General features: G+C 32.3%; 2 protein-coding genes across 3 annotated transcripts; one reads left to right on the top strand and one right to left on the bottom strand.

Annotated features, from left to right (window-relative positions):
• Positions 1-10,943: 10,943 nt before the first annotated feature.
• Positions 10,944-13,643, bottom strand: LOC145054486 (uncharacterized). Of its 2 annotated transcripts, none has more exons than XM_079002695.1 (4): positions 13,507-13,643; positions 13,116-13,340; positions 11,441-11,745; positions 10,944-11,138 (listed from the first exon to the last, which is right to left on the bottom strand). In XM_079002695.1, exons 1-3 carry the CDS (start codon positions 13,550-13,552, stop codon positions 11,447-11,449), a joined length of 570 nt encoding a protein of 189 aa, XP_078858821.1. In that variant the 5' UTR covers positions 13,553-13,643; the 3' UTR covers positions 10,944-11,138; positions 11,441-11,446. The 2 variants fall into 2 exon arrangements, with proteins under 2 accessions (XP_078858821.1, XP_078858820.1); XM_079002694.1 differs by lacking the exon at positions 10,944-11,138 and adding an exon at positions 11,140-11,242.
• Positions 13,644-18,152: 4,509 nt separating this feature from the next.
• Positions 18,153-21,885, top strand: LOC145054485 (uncharacterized). Its single transcript, XM_079002692.1, has 6 exons — positions 18,153-18,451; positions 18,637-18,758; positions 18,972-19,061; positions 19,164-19,216; positions 21,360-21,462; positions 21,556-21,885. The coding sequence occupies exons 1-6, from the start codon at positions 18,223-18,225 to the stop codon at positions 21,688-21,690; spliced, it is 732 nt and encodes a 243-aa protein (XP_078858818.1). The 5' UTR covers positions 18,153-18,222; the 3' UTR covers positions 21,691-21,885.
• Positions 21,886-23,628: the final 1,743 nt, after the last annotated feature.

The raw sequence follows: 23,628 nt of genomic DNA on the forward strand, positions 1-23,628 counted from the left end.
ATATGAAGATAACTCAACATGTATCACTCAAATGAAAGAAGGGTATATCAAGAGCGACAGGACAAAACATATATATCCAAAGCTTTTTTAGTATACCCAAGAGCTTATAAAGAACCAACAAGTTGAAATCAAATATGTTCAATCCAGCAACAATGCAGCATACCTTTTTACGAAGGCACTTCCTACTGCAACCTTTACGAAATATGTACATGGTATCGGAATGCGGCATGTGCATAGAATATAATGTAACATATGTCTAAATAAGGGGGAGTCAACTATACACTGCACTCTTTTTCCCTTCGCTAAAGTTTTTTCCCATTGGGTTTTCTTTAACAAGGTTTTTAATGAGGCAGCACTTCAAAATTGATCTTTAATATGAAATGATGTCATCCAAGGGAAAGTGTTGTAAATAATTGGTGGATGACACAATAATTGGTGCATGGTAAAACATTTCTTACTAGTCACCATTAAATGTAGATAGTAACATTTTTGTAGTATATAATTTCACAAGATATAAAATATCTCATATCTTTTCTAAACCTTCTTCTCCATCAGAGTTTTTTTATCTATGTTGTTAGTTTAGTTTGTTTTAAATTATCTTAATCACGTTGAATTTATAATATATATATATATATATATATATATATATATATATATATATATATATATATATATATATATATATGGTGAGGTTCAATAGAGAACCATAATTAACCAAGGAACCCATCTTTTTTTCAATTTTTAGAACTTATTTTTTATCAAAAGAAAAACTAAAAATACAGAAATTCATAATTTTTTATTCTTTTTCCAATGATATCAAATTCGATTTTTTTTTTACGTCAAATTCACAATGTAAATCTTTGAAAATTCACAACGTTAATCCAGATTCACACGGTGAATCCGAAAAATATTTTTCACATTCACAATGTTAATATATGAATTTAGATATTTTTAGAGTTTTTTCGATAAAGAATAAGCTTTAGAAATTGAAAAAAAAAAATTGGTTCCTTGAAGAACCAATAATTATGGTTATATATATATATATATATATATATATATATATATATATATATATGATTTCATATTTATTTCATTCTACATCTCGGTAGACGAATTGCTTTGGTTGTTTACCTCTCCATAATCATCATCGACAACACCATCATCTACATAAGGCTAGCAAATTAATTTCGTGTATTGACTTTCTTTTTATGGCTATTACCGTGTTTAATTGAATGTATGTATGTATGTGTGTTTCAAGTGATTTTGTTTTACTGAGTTTCTTTCGATTGCGAATCAAATGATTATTGAATTTGCAAAGTGTATTTTTTTTTCTTTTTCTTATTTGGGGGTTAAAACTTTTCAAACTTTCTTATTTGCGTAAAATTACCAATCATCCAAAAGTTTACTGGTGAAAATGTGTGGTTTATAGCTGCTATTTTTCTTTTTTCTTTTTGGTCATGGTCCACACATTGCAATTCAGAAATTATCACTTCAACATAACTTTTCAAGTTGGGAAATTATAAAAGAGATTGATATTAGACATGATATTTGTTTATAACTGTGGTATAATAAGATATCAAGATATCAGAAATGCTGCCTGCCACGAGTGGGCAGGGGCATTTCTGTCAACTTTGACACAATAACACATTAATCCTTTTTTTGTCTCTTTTTGCTTACTGATATGCTTGGTTTCAGATTCCATTGTGAAATTTTGGTGTTTTTTGGTTGTATGGCTATAGCTTGTATTTTTTTTTTGTCTGTTTGCATCCAAACGTTAATATTTTACATGCAACTTATGCGTTTAGTCACCGATTTACCCATTTTTATTGTTATAAACAGATTCATATTAGACATGTTAATTGTTTCAACATGGTCCACACATAGCAATTGAGAAATTATCACTTCAACATAACTTTTGCAGTTGAGAATTTATAAAATGATTGATATTAGACATGCTATCCATTTCAACATAACTTTAGAAATGTTTACTACCAACAGTGCAGGGGCAATTCTGTCAACTTTTACACAATAACACCTTAATCCTTTTTTGTTGTCTCTTTTCGCTGACTTTTGTTGATTGATATGCTTCGTTTCAGATTCCTTTGTGAAATTTTGGTGTTTTTTTTGGCTTTTAGTGCAAGTTTATGGTTTTTGCTGGTTTCAGAAATGTTTCCTGCCACTTTTTTTTTTGTCCCTCTATTTATTAGCAAACCTCTAACAACTCTATTTAGGAATTACCCTTTTACCCCTTTAAGTATTTAACTATCTAATTCCTATCATTATGCGAGTCGATAGTCTCACCAAAGATGAAGTCAAGAGTCATTTTCAAGTGAGTTAACTATCTAATTCTATACACTTTCTGCAATTTTTATATATTTTACAAAAAATGGGTTTTCTTTGATTATTAATTTTAGAAATATCAGCTTCATACATGAAGACTTCTATCTTCAAATTTATCTATTGTTCCGTTATCGATAGGGTGAATACACACCTCCTTTGTATTGATATAGATGAACAATACAATTTCTATCAATGTTTGGGTCTTTTGTTGTTTCTTGCGAGACAATAGAGCATTCAATTTCAAATTTGTATGCAGTGGCAGTTAATAAAGAACACACTCTCATTGTTTTTTTTTATAAAAAATTGACTTACGGTGCTCACACTCTTGGAGTCATTTGGACTTCCAAGTATTGTTATATTTTTTTGGCATACTAGTAAAGGTGATTCAGTGAGATGATTCATAATTCATTTTCATTCATTCTAATTGATCGTTTATGGACAATGTGATGTATTCGTGATTCATTTAAAATACGTGAAGTTTGAATTATTCTAAATTATGATATGTAAATTCTATTTATGTTTTGATATTTAATTTTTTTAATCAACCCATGTAGTACACGAGTCTCACACCTATTTAGTAATAACGTAGATAACTATATAAAATGGTGTATCAAATCTACATAGGAAATCAAAGTACACCTCCCATGGGCCATGGCCATGGAATTATGTTCATGCCTTTAAAAAAATTATTAAGTTTTTAATATATTTAACTTCATGGTAATGGGGTTGACTTGACTCTCTTTTTGCATGGGCAATAGCCTTGTAATTTTTTTTGGTTTTTTTCTTGGGTGGTACCATACCCTATATAAAAATGTAGTAAAATATATTATTATTAATTATTAGTTTGAATAATAACATTAATTAATTATATTTTCTTAACAAAATAAAACAACCATATCAAGATATCTACATCAACTTTATATAATAATAACTAGAAAAGATTATCCGGCGTTGCCGGAGTTGGAAGGTACTGCTTTGTAAAGTAAAGTAGCATATTGAATTGCATTGAGATAATCTAGTAAATGAAGAAAAACAATGTCATCTAATTACATAAGTAAAGAAATCTAAATCATTATTTCTTGCAATAAATGAGGAAAATAAAGAAATGGTCTCACAAATTGAACTTTATTGTCATGTATGGCAGGGGTCAGAAAACCAATCTGAAAAATATATACCGTTGTTTTTTGTCCGTTAATGTGAGGGTAATTTGGTCTTTTCAGGTAGTAGAGACTGAATTTGTCACCATGGGTAAACCATATGGACCATTTATGTAATTTTGGCGGTGGTGGTGGTGGTGATGGAAAATGGTGGGTGGGTTTATGATATTGGGTGAGTATTTTCTAATAAATAAAACATTAATTTAAAACCAAAAAGAGAATGTTAAATCTGGTAAACCACAGGGACCAATCGTGTAATTTTGTCTAACAATAATAATAATAATAATACCTCCGTCCCAAATTGATAGTCCACTTTTGAATTTTGAAGTCTTTTTTCTTCAACTTTGACCTTAAATATTTTTATTTTTGATAGATAATACTTGATGCAAAATATATGAATGAATTGTATTTTAAATGTTTTTTCATTGTTATAAGTTTTATCAAGTAATATATAACACAAATAAAAATATTTAAGGTCAAAGTTAAAGAAAAAAGAATTAAAAAGTCAAAAGTAGACTATCAATTTGGGACGGAGGGAGTAATAATGAGAGACCATTTCTGCCAAAAGACTAAATACTAATAATATATAATAAAAGATGAGAGTTATGAAAAATTCAAACCAAAGTGAAAGGGTTGATTGTGAACAAAAGCATAAAGGTGAAGGGTCAATGTTGTAAGTTGGAGGACCAAAATTGACAAAAAAGGTGTCACTTTAATGTTAAAATCTTTCATAACTTTAATTTACGTGTGTATGTGTGTGTGTGTGTATATATATATATATATATATATAGAGAGAGAGAGAGAGAGGTTGGTTCAAATGTTTTTCACATCTATTGTGTGCTAGAATGCACCAATAGGAATTTAGTATTAATTATATGTATATTAAATGTTATCCATACTTATAACTCATTTTTATGGAAACTAATTAAATTCGTCATTAATTTCAACAATAATATTCTTTCAGAATGAATTAATATCCAGCAGAATGAGAGTATATTCTATTAGAATACACTCTCGTTTTTCATATTCCATGCAACTTTATTGTAGTTTAAGGTAGTGAGTCCTGAAACAAAATACGAACTCATATATAAACACATAGATGCGAATTCATTCTAAAAGAATGTTATTGCTGAGATTAATGACGGATTTAATTAGTTTCCATAAAAAAAATTATAATTATGGATATCATTTAATATACATATAATTATGGAAATCATTTAATATCTATATTTATTTATTTAAATAATTATTTAATTTATTAAATTCCTATTTGTGCATTCTAGTATACAATAAATGTAAGAAACAAAATAATTTATTTTATATATATATATATATATATATATATATATATATATATATATATATATATATATATATAATTTATTAATTTACATCATATTTAAGTATTTAATATGTTGGTAGTTGGAATGGTTGTTAAATGGACAAGTTGATGGAGTTAAGAAAACATTTAAGAATGAATGATATTTTTTTTAATAATGGTTTTCGTAATATTTCTGAGTTTTGATACTAAATTATTTATAACGTTATAACTTTTTTAATTGTAATGTTAACGGGTGTCGAATCCATCAAACAAATAAATCGTATTTGCACTTATATGATTTAAAAATAATAGTAATAGTGGCAAACATGGTCGATCCTCGGGGACTCGGTTTTAATCCATAAGCACATCAAAATAGTCATGTTTTTATTCCTATTGCATAAAAAGTAAATACGGGGGAGGATTTTGAAAACGAATAAAACTATATTGAAATATGGTAAAATAAATACTAGAAACAAAAATAAAAACGATCCGGTTCCGAGTTCTATTTTCCTAATGATGCAAGCTAATAATGATTGATGTCAGGTTGAATTCTAATCTAAGTTGGTACTTGGAAACATTAACAAGCTCTAACACTTCTCATTCACCAAATTGTTTAACTAAAAAAACTCTTTGAATTAAACCTAACCCTTCTGATTTAATCTAAACAAGTTATTAGATAGAAATCAAAAGGTTGCATTAAGTTTTGTGTGAATGTTCCCAACAACATCCAATACTCCTCACAAGCTCGGGAGCGTAAGAATGTGTGAATATGATTTACACTAGATTTATTCAAAAGAATTCAATTTAGCGCCTGTTACTTACTCTCTTTCACAAACAATTATGGATTTTGCAAAATAGATAACTTGAATGATCAAACTCTAATTCAAATGGCCAACAAGAATTACAATTAAAATCAAACATTCGATTAAAACGAAGTCAAATTCACTAGATAGAATACAAATTCAACATCAAATCATATGATCAACTACATAAAAATTAAAAAGGGAGTTCAAACTACAAAACCGGATGCGTTAACTAAAATATGATAAATATATACTAAAAAGTACTAACTAGTTGATGACTGAATTAGTACCAAAAGACTGATTTAGACGTGTGATCATGGATTGTTACGTGCAATGATTTTTATACAATTCCTAGTTTGGCCGCGGCTGTCAACAAGCTCTGACAACCCGTTTCGCCAGACACTCGATTAAAACAAGCTCTTTAACCAAGCTGCAAACTTATTTAACTAAAATGGGTGCTTCAATTAGAACTGACTCACTACAAAATTATCAAACGAGCAATTTGTAATTAGGTGAGAGCCGCATTAAAACACAAACGAAACACCAAACACAATGAACCCTCACGTAAGTTCGGAGAATTTACATTGTACCAACATGATTTCATAACACAAGTGTATTATTTGCTACTTAGACCAATTAAAAGAACAATTATAGATTCAATTAATTGATTAGCAATTCATCATTAAAACCCTAATCGGGTTGCTCAAGCCCAACTAAAATTGTAACAACGAAATTAATGAAATCAAAAATCATATGGATAGGAGCATATTAAATTTAAATAACAACGATCTAAAACAAGTCTAAATAATTAAACTAATTCAAACATCAAACCCGATGGTTTAGCCTTTAAGACGGTTAAACCCCGGAAACTACAATTCAGTCAAAGAAAAAATAAACTTACAAACGAAATTAAGATTGTTTTGATCCTAAGAACCCTAAAATAAAAATGCTTGCTATTCTCCTCTTCTTCCTGTCGTGCGTGAGATATATCTCCACCCCTTTTTCTTTCTTTTCCTTTTTAATGTCCCTAAAATTGCCGGCAGTTCGTTTTTGTTAATTGCGCTTCATTTTTTTTCTTGGCAAAATCACCTAAAAAATGGGCTTCCAACATGGACACTTTTCATAGCTTAAATAAACTAACGGTTGGGCTCTCAAATTATTAACGAAATTGGGCTGCTGAAGCATTTCAACTTGGGCTGGAATTAAATCAAGTGGGTTTCCACATTAATGTTTGCTGGACAGATTTTCCTTCCGCTGGTCACGAGGCCCAAAAGTGTATTAATTAATGTCAAAATCCGATCTCCACCGATCATATTAAAGATCTGCGAGTTATGAAGACACCGGTAAAATTTCGGCTCGATCAGACTTCGTTTACCCCTCGATCCAATCACTTTACGAAGGCCGCGCATTGCTGCCAAATTTCCAAAAAATCTTTAAATCGCTTCGTTTTATTGCTTTATCGTGGATGTTGTCACGGGACTTCAATTGTGATTGCAAGGCCTTCCATGTGACTTGTATCGGTGCTCAAAAATATCATTACCCGCTTACATAAATCTGCACAAATTAAGCTTAAACGAGTAAAATTGTCCCAAACTAACGATGCAATGAAACATATGAAATGCATACTAAATATACACAATATATCGTGAACATAATTAACAAAATGTACTAAAATGATACGTAAAAATGAACCTAACAAATGTCCATAAAACCAACCAGGTGCAAAAAAAATTACTTAACCAAACAAAACAACAAGAAGACTTGATTTCACAAATAAGAATTCAACACACCAAGAATTAAACTAGATGTTAAATAAGCAAGTTTTCTAAGTAACAAATTAAATAAATTTATCTATTAGTACATGTCAAATTAGGATGACTCTAAACTAGAGATGATCATTGGTTCGGACCCGGATTAAGAACCAAAAAATCGGAAACTGGTTTTGTGGGAAATGGAGAACCACAAACCTAACCTAATACCCTGATTTTGGATCTAGCTTGAAGCGGATAGAGAACTAAAGAATTGGGAACCAAACTGAATACCCCTACCTGGTACTGGTTCGGTCGGTTCTATCGAGTTAAATACTCATCCCTACCCTAAGCAATTTTGTCAACGAGTGTGGCCAAGGGGTGAAACGATCTATAATTAACATGTATTAATTTGAATCAAATGAATTCCCTTAAATATCGATTAGTCATTTCAAATCATGAAATTTTTCTAAATATTTTCTATGGAAAATAAAGATAATCAATAAAGAGCTTAAGGCTCCGTTTAGTTACGGAAAAAATGAGATATTTTTCAAAAAAATCTAAGAAAAATAAGAATTTTTAAAACTTGTTTTGTTAACATTTTTTATTAATTTCAAGAAAATGAAAAAATTGTCATTTTCTTAAGTTACAAAAAACTTGGAAAATTTTGAAAACCCAATAAATACTGTTTTGGGAAATCTCCGATAAAGTCCCAATATTTCGGGTTAATTTACAAATTAATCATAACATTTATTTTTTGAACAGGAAAATCCCGATTATCTAATTTTATATGATAATCTGTCATTTTTTAACAGAAAAAAATAAATATTGTTTCGTTAATTTTGGCAAAATATAAAATAATCGAGATTTTTTTTGTTCAAAAAATAAAATTTGGGATTAAACCATAAACTAACCCAAAATATTGAAATTTTATCAGAGATTTCCCTATTGTTTTCCACAATTTTCCAACTACAATTTTTTTTCTAAAACACACACATACTCATCCTCACCCTACTTCTTCACTCAACCACACCCCCACGACAACCAATCCACACCACCCCTTAACCCGCCCCATCTCTCATTCCCATCTCCACCACCATGCCCACACATTCACCTACCCCTATCTACATGCACATATCCTCTACCCCTAGCCCCACCCATCCCACTCACGTTATCCCTACCCCCATCCCACATTACACCTGACCCATCTATAACCTATAAGATCGAATACATGGCTATACGATCGTAGTTGGAATCGTAAAATCAGGATGTAATCCAATCTTGAATCTCCTTCTCCTTAACTTTCATTATTTCTGCTCCATTATTTTCTCATTTTGTCAAACATGTAAAGGCTTAACACTTAGAAAGGTAATCCATCTCCTTTCAACTACTCAAGAAAATGGAAGAAACTTGAAACTGAAGCTCAAAATTCGAACTACAACTTAAAATAAATCATGGACAACATGTTGGCATAAAAATGTTATTCCATTGTTGTGTGTTTGATTTACTTTATCTTGGAACATACATATGAATAAACGTGTTTAATTCTTTCGCTTTTTTAGATTGAAATCAACGACTGATAAGTACCCATATAGTTGAATGACTTGAATTGGTTATAATAAATTGTTTGGCACTTTTGGTTCTCAAATTGGACCACATTCAAAACAATGCGAGATATATCATTGCTCTATGCGAAAGATAGGTCAAAATATAAAGTACTGATGTTTTCTATAATCTTTGGTTGACACATGTACTACTTTTTAACTCTTTATTAAGTACTTGTACACGTTTTAAGCTTTTATAGCAAACTCTTTAAGGCCAGTTAACATGAACATCAAGGGTGATGTTGAGGTGGACATTTGTCACAACATGAACACCCTCTTAGGCGTGATGTTGAAGTAACGTAGTGCCACATAAACCCTCTCACACCCGACCATGGCAGATCATCTCTTTTTTGTTCTTTGTTCTTTCTTTTTCACACCCTTCTTCTCTTGTGACAAAACTCATTAGCAGTGGTGTTTATATGGTGATGAGGTGGTCACCTTCATCCGTGTGACCTCACCCATTAACCTAAGCTCTCCCTCCCTCCCTCTCTAAATGAGCATAAATTCCATAGTTTAATATTTGATTTCGAAATTAAACCCCTTTTTTTATTCGCTTTTTGTCATATTTTAGATTTTTTTTCCATATAGTGCAGATCATGTCTCGATTCGTCAAGGATCACATTCTTTTAACATGCACATATAACATTGATATATCTAATTAAACAATATATATTAACATTTTATTTTGTATAATTTTTTTTTTTTGTGAAGAGAGCTTTCGAATTCCATGCCAGCTTTCGAGCACCGACTAACCTCCCATTACAAACATTGGACTATGTCTCATGCTCTGGAGTCACTGCGGACGAACCTCCATGATCATATTAGTTGAATAGTGTCAGGATTTGAACATTGATCAATAGGTTATCCACCATATATTCCACATATCTTACCAAGTCACACAACCCAATTGGTTTTGTAGTTTTGTATAGATTTTATAAGGCATGTATACTGATAAATCATGAATACATAGTGATTGGTAGAAATCGAACTTTGATGCCAATTTGGTGGGAAAAAGGCAAGCCACTTTTGCATATTGATGATGTAGATCTATTTTTTGAGGTTCAATAAATTAATTTATACTATATTATCAAAAAGTTGTACTTTTTATATGATTTGTGAATCATTTTTAAATAAAAAGTAAAATAATATAAATTCATTGGACCATTCTTGAGTACATGTATAACAAATTAACAAGTATAAATTCATTGGACCAGCCCACTCTAGCTGCATAGAAAAAGCTTTTAAATGATGTTCATTCAAATTTAAATTTTAAATATAGGATTCGTACTAGACATGAATCAAAAAAGGATTGATCTAGTACTGGTCTTGAAAAAAGACTTAGACCGAACCGGTTTAAACAAGAGCGGCCCTAAAAAAGATACACAAAACAAACCAGGCTAAGACCGGTTCGAAGAAAACCGTTCCGTTCCGAGAGCAGTAACCGACCCGCAACCAATTTCAAAAAAGTCTGGTCGCCAAAGTTTATATACATATCATTTTTGTGTTAATTACACGTTTTATAATCACATTACCCAACTTTTTCCCTTCTTTTATTAAACTTCAATGTATCATTTTTGGTAAATCTTAATGTATTTAATCACACATTTGTTAACAGAAAAACTATATAATAATAATAATAATTCAAATCGGACCGAAAAGGCATAGACGACCGGAAGACTGGTCCGAAAAAAATAAAAAAAATAAAAAAGACCTGCTCCAGACCATCCAGGACTAATAAAAAAAAGATCGGACCTTTTCAAGACCGGTCCAAGACTGCTAATATGCATCTCTAATTCGCACTGCAATTGATATTTTGAGCTAAATCCTTTTGATTTGGCCCATATGAAATACACCATGAGTGATGAGACCAACTCGTTTAAAAAACAAATCAATCGTAATCCCCATCTCTACACCAAATCATTATAACATCTTAAAAGTTAAAATTAATATTAATGATGACACTAGGGCCATTCGATGAAAATTTGCAGGCTTTCAATAAATCATAGTATTTTACAATATGCACTGTATCGTAAGCTTAGTGTACACTGTATGTACACAATTCATGGCATGTCGCGAATGTCAACAGCTGTTATGTCAACTGAATTGATCCCCAGCAATGTGTGACTGATATGCCCCTATTACATGTATAAGCATACACAAATGGCCTGTTTCCAAATCAAATACACTGATTCGCATGTTTATGGGTAAAATCATGAACTCCTAGGCCCCTTTTTAACATTTTTATCTCATACGAAAGAGGTCATTTCAACTGTTGATAATGATACATACATATTAGTGGTAGAAATTTTGCCTCACTTATCTAAACCCTTGTATTAAAAAGGATATTTTATTGAAATAATATAGTTTTTGTAATCATGTTTAGCAAACACTAATCGATATTCAGTAGGAGCAAATATGATCCAAAAAATAAAACTAAATGTACAGCTTGTTAGAAACAAGAACAAACCTGCGGTTACAGAGATGGGACGGATTTTGCTCGGATGAATTGTTTAAGAATGGCTTTTTCTTCATCGATTCTCTTTTTCTCCTCCGGATCTTTTGTTTTCACTTTCCTTTTCTCCTCTAAAATCCATTTGAAAAGCTCAAGCTGCTGATTTAATGGTATAGGTTCACGTGGTTTCACTAGTTCCATGACAGCTGGCGATGGATCGCTAACTGAAGAAGTTGAAACCAAAGATGTGGGAGTAGAAGTGACAGCTGTCACCTCTTCCGCTATGATCTCCTTCTTCTTTGTTCTCATGAAAAGGTAAGCTACAAAAAATTAAGATAAAACAGACAACTGAATTGAAAAATGGTGAATAATATTAAGGTGATAGTGTTTGATTTCAATATATTGGCGTCTTTTTATGGTAGATATAATTAAATGATGAGAGATGTTGATAATTATGTGTGATGTACAATAACATAAACAACTGATAAAGAATGGTGTTTCTTGCATTTGATCCTTTTAAATTTTAAGTTGAAAAAAAATTAAAAACCATAAGTAAATTGCTATTGAAGTTTGTTTTAAGTGAAAAGAACTTATCTATACTGTATACATTGCTATTGAATGTCAACCAAATTACTTTTGAAGTAGAATGTTATTTTTTGCATTTAACCCTTTTTATTTTGTGAATGTAGAATGATATTTTTTGTAGTTAACCCGTTTAAATTTGGGCTAAATGAAGGAAATTGAAACATACATCTATTTTTTTGTTTGTTATAATATAATAAATAACTTTAGGTACACTTGTCACCTTCCTGTGTTCCCAACTATCTGATTTTCCCACTCATCCCTAAATGCCTCCAATTTAGGGAAGCTGAAACACCCTCTCATTTCTAAATATCTTTTCCAAAATTATCTTTAACAGCTATACAAATTTCAAAATATCCATGTTGATGTGATGATTTTAAATATCCAGATTGATTTGCTAAGTTTAAAATAAATGTTTATCTTTTCCAAAAGTGTCTTTGGAAATTATGTTTATGACTTTCTTTTTGTTATTTTGAACAATATTTCAGTTGGATCCTAATGGAAAATATGGTTTTCAAAATCCTTAATGTTTACTCCTTCCTATTTAATATTTCTTTTAATCAACCCATGTGATACACAGGTATCTAATCTATAGTATATTATAAAGGTGTATGTATTTCTTACAGAAAAGAAAGTTGATTTTTTGTTTGTTGAACATTTTTGTACTTTTAAATGTTCACCAAATGACCAAATCCAATTGGGAAGCACTTATTTCGTTGGTCTTTAGCAAATAAACTAAATCCAAATCTCATTCCAATCCTAAAAGCCTGAAATTTGATACTGGATACAGCCTACAATTTTTCACAATGACACCATGATTGAATTATTGAAAGCACTGTGACTACTACTTCAAATAAGAATGGCTATAACCCACATTCTAAGTAATGCTTAAAGCTACAGAGATCAGATCTAGCCAAACAAAACACATTTCAGAAGGCACTAATCAACCTAATTCGTTGTCAGAGAGTTATGGTGACACAGATTCAAATCGATAAAACCTAGGCTTGTCTTCTTTTCATTTAAGCAGAACACAGTTATAAAACAGCATTTATCAAGAATCCTAGCAACCTAAAATTGTTACGTAAGCGATATATATCTATATAGATACCTCCGATGGAAAAATTGACGGCGAGTAGAAGAGGCCAAAGGAACTTGTAACGGCGTGCAAATGACTCCTTTGGTGGCGGCGGCGGAACACGCGAAGAGGAGGTCGCAGTAGTAGATTGACTAACCATTGCCGGTGCCGACGAGGATGACACCGGCGATGGTGACGGTGACGGTGACTGCAGCGGAGAAGGAAGTGATTGTTGTTGTAGATGTTTCTTACGTTGAGCTGTTTCACATAGTATGCTAAATCATCACAATCCAATCGACTAATACAAATCGAAATTTACAACTATTTCTCAGAACTTTTTAAAGTACTGATTACACTAACGAAAATCAAAGATAACATTCACCGAAATTTGCTTGGAAATTTTGAATATTGATGATAGCGATACCTTTCTTAGGCTTGTGAACGTAGAGCTTGGGAGTTTCGTTACTCATTTTGTGCTTTTCTTCAGTGGCTTCGTCTCGTCACTGTCGCCAGTTACCCTCTCTTCAAACCAGATGCCAAAGGAAGGACGCCGTAATGAAACTGGACTGAAAGACGTGAAATCGGTAACTGGGCTAGGCCTGCTACGCATATGGAAACAACCTTTGGGCCCAAACACTATCCACATACATTGACCACGACAACCCAATCAATAGTTAAATCTGTTAACATAGTTTCGTTAACCAAATCACATATTAATCCAATCTTTCATTTATACAACAGTAAATTATTGTTTTAGTCCTTGTGTAGTTTTAGTATGACTTTTTTAATTTTGGATATAGCTTGTCCATGTGGTTTTCAAAAATCTATTTTTGTATGGTCCATAAGGTTGTTAACACGATGCCCCGTTAAGTATGTGTAAATGACCATTATACCCTCTTTATTTTCTATGAACTTTACATCGTTAATAACTTCATCGACCATTGTGTAAAGGACTATAGCCCTAAAGGTTGAGCCACCAATGACTTCTACACTCTCTCTAGGCATGTCCATCTCCCAAATTCATTACCCTCCTCAAAAATATTGATATTAAATAAAAATCAATAAATAAGTAAATAAAAATGAAATGGAAGAACTCATATTCCAAATGAACAAATTCAAACTTGAAAATGATATTTCTAATTCTTAGAGAATGAGGGACAAGGAGATGATCGAGAAATACATCATGTTCTTTATTATAAGATCGTGATTAGATCCCTTCCTAGTAACAAATATGTTTAACTTTTAGGTTATTTCGTCTTGTTATTGCAGTTTTATAAGCATGCATACCATTTCCCTTACTGGAATTGGAGTACCGTTAATAGAACACTCATCAAGACAAATAATGTACAAGCTCACGAGCATAAAACAACACGGTCGTAAATGGTGCACACTCTCGATATGGTGTTTATTATGCTCAAGTTGCAAGGAAGAAATCAACAATTATTTGTTTTTAATACATTTAACAGTTGTTTCAAGAATATTTTGTCAAGTATGTTTAACCTTTTAGGTTATTTCATTTTGTGTTTGTAGTTTTATAAGCAAGCATTACCATTTTCCTGACTAAATTTGAAGTGTTATTAATAGGACACTCATCAAGGTGAATAACAAAGACTCTCATTAGGATGTTTATTATCATGAGTCTTTGATAATAATTGCATGTATTTAGCCGTATACTCACGAGAGTGTAACTATATTTTCGTGTGTGTTTTCGTATCTAGCTATATTCTCTTAAATATCATTGGAATCAAGATTATTACCTGATCATATTGGCCATCAAAGACAATGTACACTCTATGGACAAATTAAGAGAGATGCCTCATTCTCCAGCTTGTGTAACCCTATTTATGAATTCATGTTTTGGAATGAAGACCCTACTAGTCATCCATACAATGCTCATTCCAACAATACAATAGTGTGTTGTGGTTTCAAGTTGAAGGATATAAACTATGTTTTGGAAATGGTAAGTCTGATCTTATCCTTAGTTGCATTTTATATGTAAATCCATAAATGTGGATGTTTTACTTATTAGGGAGTTTAAGATCATGTACCTCCTTATGTTGAAAATCCATCAAATCTGGACGCTTTGTCATCCAAAATCTAAAACATTTCGGTGTGACATCCCCAATTTCACGACCAGAAAAGACCGATTTGTTTATGCTTGGTTTTTAAAATCAGAGTAATCTTTTAAAGAAAACAGTTGCGGAATTTGTTCACAAAATATGATAAAGATTTATCAAAACATTTCTGTAAAGAAATGTATTTTTATTATATAAGAAAATCTCGGGATGTCATGTTCCGATACAGACACATAAGCATAAACAGAACTTACATTATTTACACTAAAGATTTTACATCTCCTTTAATCTCTCCGTGAAATATATCTTCGTATCGATACCTGTAATACAAAGAAAACTGAGTGGGTCAGGCTTGGGAGCTTGGTGAGCATATAGGGTTTTCAACCCACAATAATATAATTATTATATTCAACCATCAAACAATCAACCTAATTACCCATCCTCATTATCTTCTTTATTTCTTAGGATTTTACATTCAACTAGCCGTCATTCATCCATTCCTAGGATTGACCTAAGGAATTAGCACAAAATCTATTACTACATAAGGCGCATCTACCAACATCATCCTTTAAGCGCCTCTGCCAGGATTACGTCATACACTATGAGGCGCGACTGCCAGGTTTATGACATTCTCTTTTAGGCGCATCTGCCGACATTATCTTATAAGTGCATCTGCCAAGATTACCCTATAAGCGCATCTGCTATTATTATGACAATCTCTATTTGACGCATCTGCCAAGATCACGACATTCACTACTTGGTGCATCTACCGATATTATTCTCAAGCGCATCTGCTAGTTTTATGACATTCTTTAATTGGTGCATCTACCAATATCATTCTTAATCATCTTTCATACCTCATCATTTTATCACATACCAACTATCTCATCTACCCATGTTCTACCCAACATATTTGTAGATATAAAATACATATACAGTTTAACTCATTTAAAAACTATATAAAACATTCATTCCATACTCATCTCAAATAAACAACAATATATAAACACATAACACGTATTTTATAACAAATACTTCATATTTATGTGTTAGAAGAGAGTAACCACACACTCTCCCAAACATATACTTAATACATTCAAACAATACTTGTATTATACCCGTGTTTATGAAAGGGACTATACACCCACACATATAAACAACTTTATATTATACACATAGCACGTATTTTATAGAAAATACTTAATATTTATGTGTTAGAAGAAAGTAACTACACACTCACACGTATACACAACAATATACTTAATACACTCAAACCATACTTGTATTATTATCGTGTTTGTGAAAGGTAGTATACACTCACACATATAAACAACTTTATATATACACATAGCACGTATTTTATAAAATACTTCATATCTATGTGTAAGATGAAAGTGACTATACACTCACTTGATCAGAAGATGATCGGACAACACTACGACTTGCAGAAGTAGTATTCTTCGGTAGATCTGGAAGATCTCCACAAAAACCGGACTTCTTGCGGGCAGAGCTTCGGCTCGGGAACCGCACTTCTCGGGATCTTCGGGGCCTCGAGACTTGCTTCGGGGCTCGGGAATGATACCAGGGCTTCGGGATAATTCTTGCACGAAAAATGATGCAAAAACGCGAGAAAAAGGGAAGAAATGAGCAAACTACTCGGCTGCCCTCGACACCCTTTTATAGGGGCTGGAAGGTCGATTTACGCAGGGCGTAAATCCTAGTTACGCGGGGCGTAACGACGATAAGGTCGCTGACTCCCCCCATGGATAATATCGGCCAATATATATTTAAATTAAATATCTAAAATATTTAATAAACTTCAAAAATTCATATCTTCCTCATACAAACTCCGTTTTCGACGTTCTTTATATCCCCGCGTAGGTGAGACTACGCTCTACAACTTTCGTTTAGACTCCGTCGGCTAATTTTGACTTTATTTTTATTATTTATTTTTAATAGGCCGGGACAGGAAAACTCCGTTATAAAATCATAACTTCTTCATCCGACGTTCGTTTTCGCTTATCTTTTTATCGTTTTACTATAATTAATGAGATCTTCAATTCTCATTTAGATTGTTTCGGCTAAAAACCGCTCGGTCTCAAATCGAGCATTCGGGGTGCATACCGCTAAGTCGAAACTTCGAAAAATCATAACTTCCTCATACGAAGTCAGATTTGGGCGTTCTTTTTATGCACGCTCATGGTTTAACGTATTCTACGACTTCAATTTAGATTGCTAAGGCTAAATATTGCTCTAACGTAAATTCACTTTTTACGTCGCGCTGTGCCGTGCCGGTTCTGTCGCGAAACTTCGACAGGTCATAACTTCTTCGTTATAACTCGGATTTCGGCGTTCTTTATATGTACGGAATCCTTGTAACATATACTACAACTTAGTTAAGATTATTCTTTCAAAATAATCTTCCATCAAAAAATCATTTTTGACGCTTAACGTCTCTAAATTGACTAGCCCTGATCTACGGACGTTACATTCGGCATTTCCTCATTAGTAACTAGTGTAATCATCTCATTGGCACATGTTCTTAAAACCATATTTGATTAACCTAATTGTGGTGATGTTTTTTTACCCGAATCAGACATGACTGCAATATTAAGTTATATATAAGCGTCATTTTCGACCTCATGAACTTTTTCAACAAAGGGGGTGTTTGACTTTGTTTTTTACAACCCAAAAGTCCTTTTTGGAAAAGTTACAAAAAGTCAGATTTCCTGACTTTCCCGAAAAATTCATTTTCCTTTTATAAAAACTCCAAAAATAGCTTTTAAAACTAGTTTTGCCAAACATCTTTTATTTTTTTTACTTTTCCAAAAAAGACTTTGTCAAACATCTTTTATTTTTTTTACTTTTCCAAAAAAGACTTTGTCAAACATCTTTTGCCAGAACTTTTTTTTTTTTTTTTTTTTTTTTTTTTTTTTTTTTTTTTTTTTAAATTTTAAATTTTATTGCTAAAAGATTTAAATGCATCATGTCCCTTATCAGTAAGGGTGAAACACGGGAGGCAAAAGCGCAAAACCACCATCCCCAATAGACTCGGAGCCAATTCCATGGCTGCTGCTGCTACCGCTCTCCATGCGTTTCCAATGAAGGTTAAAGCTTCATGGGATACGCATGATAGACTTCCTTACAATCCCCACCGTACTTACCCCAAAAATCCTAACAGTCTTACCCCCGCCAATTTAAGCATAGAGCAAAACCTAAAATCTACCTCGACAGATCGTAATTTGATATCTGTTTCAGCGCTTCTTAGTCGCAAATCTCCAAGCCCAAGTCAAGGTATAATTTTGTTATATGCTTTTCAGTGCGGAATTTTGTCAAACACTTGGTGTGCTTGTATTCAGCAGAGTTGTATCCTCTCTGTTACAAATTAGTGAACAATTTTTTTATCTTGCGAGTGAGGGAGATTCTTAATTTTACCCGTTGCATGCATTTGTTTTGATTTAAACTGTGAATTTCAACAGCGCGCTTGGAAGAAACGTATCTGGGCTACGACACATGGATGCCGAGTGCACCAAAAGTGGAAAAACCTCGCTCGACGTACAATGCTGCCTCGCTAGCATACATTGGAGATTGCATATACGAGGTTTGTGTTAAATCATGTTGCAAGCTCGTGCATAAATTGCAAATGATGATTTTATGTGTCCATTAGCATCTATCTTACACGGAAACACCCATATATATAACTTACAGATAGTCTCAAGGCCATAAAGTAACAAGAAAAAACGCATATATAGCTTACTATTTTCCACAAACTAACTCCATAAAACCCTTACCTTTTTTTTGCGTTTTCATACAGCTATATGCACGCAGACATTTTTTATTTCCACCGCTGAGTATTGAAGAATATAATGATCGTGTTATGGCTGTTGTACGCTGTGAAGCCCAAGTATGATACAAAACCATTCATCCTGTAGTTTTATAACATATTTTTCAGATTGAGTTCTATATTTTACACAAATTATCGAAATTTATGTTTGATGCATATCAGGATGCAATGCTCCACAAACTAATGAAAGATAAAGTTCTATCAGAAGAAGAAAGGTCAGTCTTACCATGCTTTGTTGATTATGCACTGTGTTGAGTCACCATTGTGAGGTTCAAAGTTCTGCATATAGAGAATAGAGCAAATCATAAAATAAAACTTTTTGATAGAGGGCATTTATTTTATGAAGTGAAACTGTCTTCCTTGCTATACAAACAGATAGAAAATTTTCTGAATTAGACCCTGAGATGGACCGGAACTCATTGGCAAAAGTTGCAGTTTTTTGTCCACCTAAAAAATGTGCAACAAGGTGGGACAGGGACTTGCTCTAGGTCTCTTGTTTGTGCAAAAGACGTGAATGCCCTCCTCATTCTCATCATTGAAAACATCCCGAGAAAGCTTCTCTATTCTGATCCTGTCCCATCCCATCTAGTTCTTTCTTTCCCATGTAACAAAAGTAAAATCAGTCATGGAAATCAAGAGTTGTATTTGCTGTAAAGTTTTGGGCAATGAAATAGGAAGAATCTTTGTCTTTATCATTAAGTCAACATATACATATATTGATATATACAAGGGTAATACTTTGAAGTTTAAGTATAGCTTGTATTGATCTTCAGTCTTACGTTACTTCTATAAAGTAGGTAGTTTTTATTTAAACATCATATAAAGTAGGGTAGTTACATACATACAAGACTTTCCTACCAGAGACAACTAAGAGAAAAGATACACAAGAAGATACTACTGTAGGTGTGATTTAGCATAGAATGGAATTAAGGATAGAATGGAATGGAATTGCTTGTAATGGAATGATTGAATTAGAAAAGGAATGATTACAAAGGAACCAAGGAATGATTACACTAGTTGGTTGATGGAGCTTCGAAATGCCCAACTTGACAAGTAATGTACCAAAAGGATGCTTATCAAGTGCCTTCATAAGGATATCGGCTAGCGGGTGAGTTCTTGGAACAAAGGATAGAAGAATGAACCACTGACAACGCATCTTGTTACGAACAAAGTGACAGTCTACCTCTATATGTTTTGTGTGCTCATAAGCAGTGTGTAATGTTGATGACCGAAGAGTGGCACAAGAATCTCTTGGAGTTTGGAGTAGATTGTGCAACCATTTCAACTCACATGTAATAGCGGCTAAAGGTTTAAAAGTACGCAATCGGCAGTATAAAAACTAAAATTTAAATATTATATAACTAATAAAAATATAATAAAGATACATAAAAAGTCATAATTAACTAGAAAACAAATTTTAAAAATATATTAACAAAGCAAATATTGAACAAAGTTACGTCAATTAGGTTATTTAGGTCAAAAAATTACTTTTTTGTTTTATGTAGGTAAAAAGGTAGAAAATTCGACAAAAGTTTTACATTTCTCTTCTTTTTCATTGTTTTATAACAAGTATGTCTCGGGATGCCTCGTTTAGCTGAGGCGCCTGCCTCAAGTACGTTTTTCCACCGCCTTGCCTCGAGGCTCACTCCTCACCTGATTTTTTAAACTATGGCTAGAGAATGATATTCCACTTTTTCCACATGTACCCCTTTCACTTTCACCTTGGTTTTCCCAAAATTAGGGTTCTCTTTCAGCATAGGGTTGACTTTCTTGGCGCTTAAACAAATAGTAGCTGAACTTTTGTTACTATTTCTACCCCATAACTTCTCTGATAACTCGTACATTTTCTTCTCATGGGAATTGGACAAGGGGATGCAACTTCCCCATTTTGCTACGTTTTAATTTTAAGATCATAATGTCATCATCTTCACTCCATAGCATCTGAGACATCGGCTTCTTTCCTCCTGCATTCTCGGAACCAAGTTTCACTTCATAGCATCTGATAAACCCCTATAGCTATTTCTTCGTCTCTTGAACCAGCCATGGATCTTTGATTGATATTGGCAACTCCCAAAATCACATACTCATCATCTACAATCACATACTCGTATTATAAGAAACTGAAAATGGAACCACCATTTGAATAGAGATTACTGCAGGAAGTTGGCCTTTCTTCCTTGCCTCGTGCACGGTTACCAAGATAATAGAAATTTAATTAATCCCCGAATTCTTTCAACTCTTGAGAAATAATATCATACATCATTTGCATGGTTTATCCATGACAAAATGAAATTTGTTGAATTAAGATTATCATTATTCACATGGAATTGAAAAGATTTTTTTATTTGTATCTGACAGGGATGTTCTTAGGTGGGGAAAAAATATTTCTTCATCCAAAACACGGACTAAAAAACGTGCTGGTGTAGCTGTTTACAACAGAGCATCGTCTTTGGAAACACTGGTCACTTATCTTCTTAATTTCCTATATACATGAGATTTCACTCACTGTTTAAGTCTTAATTTGTCTCTGATCATTATACACTTGCTTTTGTAGATTGGTTATCTATACCTTACAAAAGTCAAACGCCTAGAAGAGATCATGCAAAAGCTAGGATTTTCAACCGGTGTTTCCTCACAGATGATTCTAGAAGAAGCAAGCGTTACTGAAAATATTGATTTAGGCAAATGATGTTAAGTAGTGAGTAGACATGTTTGATGACGTGGATGTAGAGGAGCGATCATCAATCTCTGCTTCCGTTTTTGATCGTGTAAGCTTTTAGTCTCAGAAGATCGGTATAATTGTATACGAACAACTTTGGTATAAGAATTTTTGAAGAGGTTTTGTGATTAGTAATGAAAATATGTAGTTCCATGTGTTTTGACTTTTGATTGGTATTTTTGGTACAAGTTATAGAGTTTGTATTCACTACAAGTTTGCCTTTTGCATGCATATCTAATTCTCTGGATAAACCAACACCTCTTCAATTGGGTGTATCTGACTATCTGCTCTTATAAAAAAAATATTGGTCAGATTCTTATGTGTTTTGCAACCTACACAGCCTGATTTAAGTTAGGGGTAGTAAGGTAATTTCACATTTACGAAAATAAATCTCAAAGCATGTTTTGCCACATACATGGCCTGGTACTTTTAATACCCACTCCAAAATAGCAATGTACTTCTGAGTCAGAAGTACATTGCTATTTTGGATTGGGTATTGAAAGTCTGTTGCCATTATGGACTGTGGTTATCATTACAGTAAATGAAACTGGACGTATTTGCCCCTGCATAGTCAAATTGACATATTTGCCCCTCTGGTTCGGTTCTAGTACCGAAAACCAGTACCATGGCTGGTGTTGGTACCATTACCACAAAATTACTAATTTGGTTTGGTCCTTGTGATGTACTTTTTATGTTTTTATAAAATTAGTTTTATTTTTTGATAATTTTTTTTATCAATCTCTTACAAATTAATGTTTTTTTTAAGATTCATTTTCACAATGTCCTCTTATGATTTTTTTTTCATTTTTTTTACAATGTTCTCTTACGAATTCTTGCAATTTGCTCTTATGAATTAAAACATGTTTTATAAAAACGAATTTGTAAGAGGACATTATAAAAAACATTGATTTGTAAAGAATAATGGGAAAAATGTTTAGTAAATTTATGAAAAAAACTAATTTTTGTGAAAACAGAGTTGTAAAAACAAGTTAAGTCAAAAAAATTTTAAAAAAAGTTTAGATCAAATTTTTGACAAAAGATAAGTGTAAGGCCAAAATTGTAAAAAGAAAACTTGGTAACATGTTGAGCTAATAAAATTTGTATATTGATATTTTGAAGTCATGATAAATTTTGTCTTAATTGGTCTTTATCCTTTTGTAAACAACCAAATGCGTTAAATACTGTCTATAAAAATTATTTGTAATAGTAATAGTAATAATAATAATAATAATAATAATAATAATAATAATTTAATTTTTCGAATATAACCATTAAAGAAGTTGTACATATTTAAAAGATTTGATGCTTTTCAACTCGCACAACACGCTGATCCATTTTATATGTTTTCGCCTGGTTAAATTTATTATTCTATTTATTGACTTGATGATCAGCTTCTTATACGTAACGAGTTTAAATAATCAACTTCGTACCCACGATCTTAAATGCAATTTGATTCTTTAGTTTAGTGGTTGCAACTTGCATGATTGAGTATGGGATCTTATACTCTCTTTAAGACTTTAACAATTTTAATAATTTTAATAATAATAGAGTTATGGATAATGAATGGAGCTTACGTGGATGGATTAATATTTCGTGTCAAACAAAAAATATCAGTTTTGATTTTTTATCCTACAATATTAGACCCGTCTATTTTAGCATCTCTAAGAAAAGGAAACATGAATGTAACATACATGAGATATGAGATGGACATAAAAGGGACGTTATTGTCTCATATTCATTCTAGAGCAACCCATTTATCAGATAATTTAATATATGGAATATGAGATAGACATAAAAGCACGTTATTATATCATATACGTTATGTTGGAACAATGTCGAATATCTGATATTTGATAAACATTGAAACTTGAAAAGGAAACAATGCTAAAAATAAAAATTGGAAGATAA

This window comes from Lactuca serriola, chromosome 5, assembly GCF_051521515.1.
Source record: "Lactuca serriola cultivar US96UC23 chromosome 5, Lser_US96UC23_V15, whole genome shotgun sequence".
NCBI lineage: Eukaryota > Viridiplantae > Streptophyta > Magnoliopsida > Asterales > Asteraceae > Lactuca > Lactuca serriola.

Coding starts and splice junctions, on each gene's coding strand:
- LOC145054485 (XM_079002692.1), top strand. CDS start 18,223: ATGGCTGCTGCTGCTACCGCTCTCCATGCGTTTCCAATGAAGGTTAAA. Junction 18,759..18,971: donor TTGGAGATTGCATATACGAG/GTTTGTGTTAAA, acceptor GTTTTCATACAG/CTATATGCACGCAGACATTT. Junction 19,062..19,163: donor TTGTACGCTGTGAAGCCCAA/GTATGATACAAA, acceptor GATGCATATCAG/GATGCAATGCTCCACAAACT.
- LOC145054486 (XM_079002695.1), bottom strand. CDS start 13,552: ATGAGTAACGAAACTCCCAAGCTCTACGTTCACAAGCCTAAGAAAG. Junction 13,341..13,506: donor CGTTCACAAGCCTAAGAAAG/GTATCGCTATCA, acceptor TATGTGAAACAG/CTCAACGTAAGAAACATCTA. Junction 11,746..13,115: donor CGTCAATTTTTCCATCGGAG/GTATCTATATAG, acceptor AATTTTTTGTAG/CTTACCTTTTCATGAGAACA.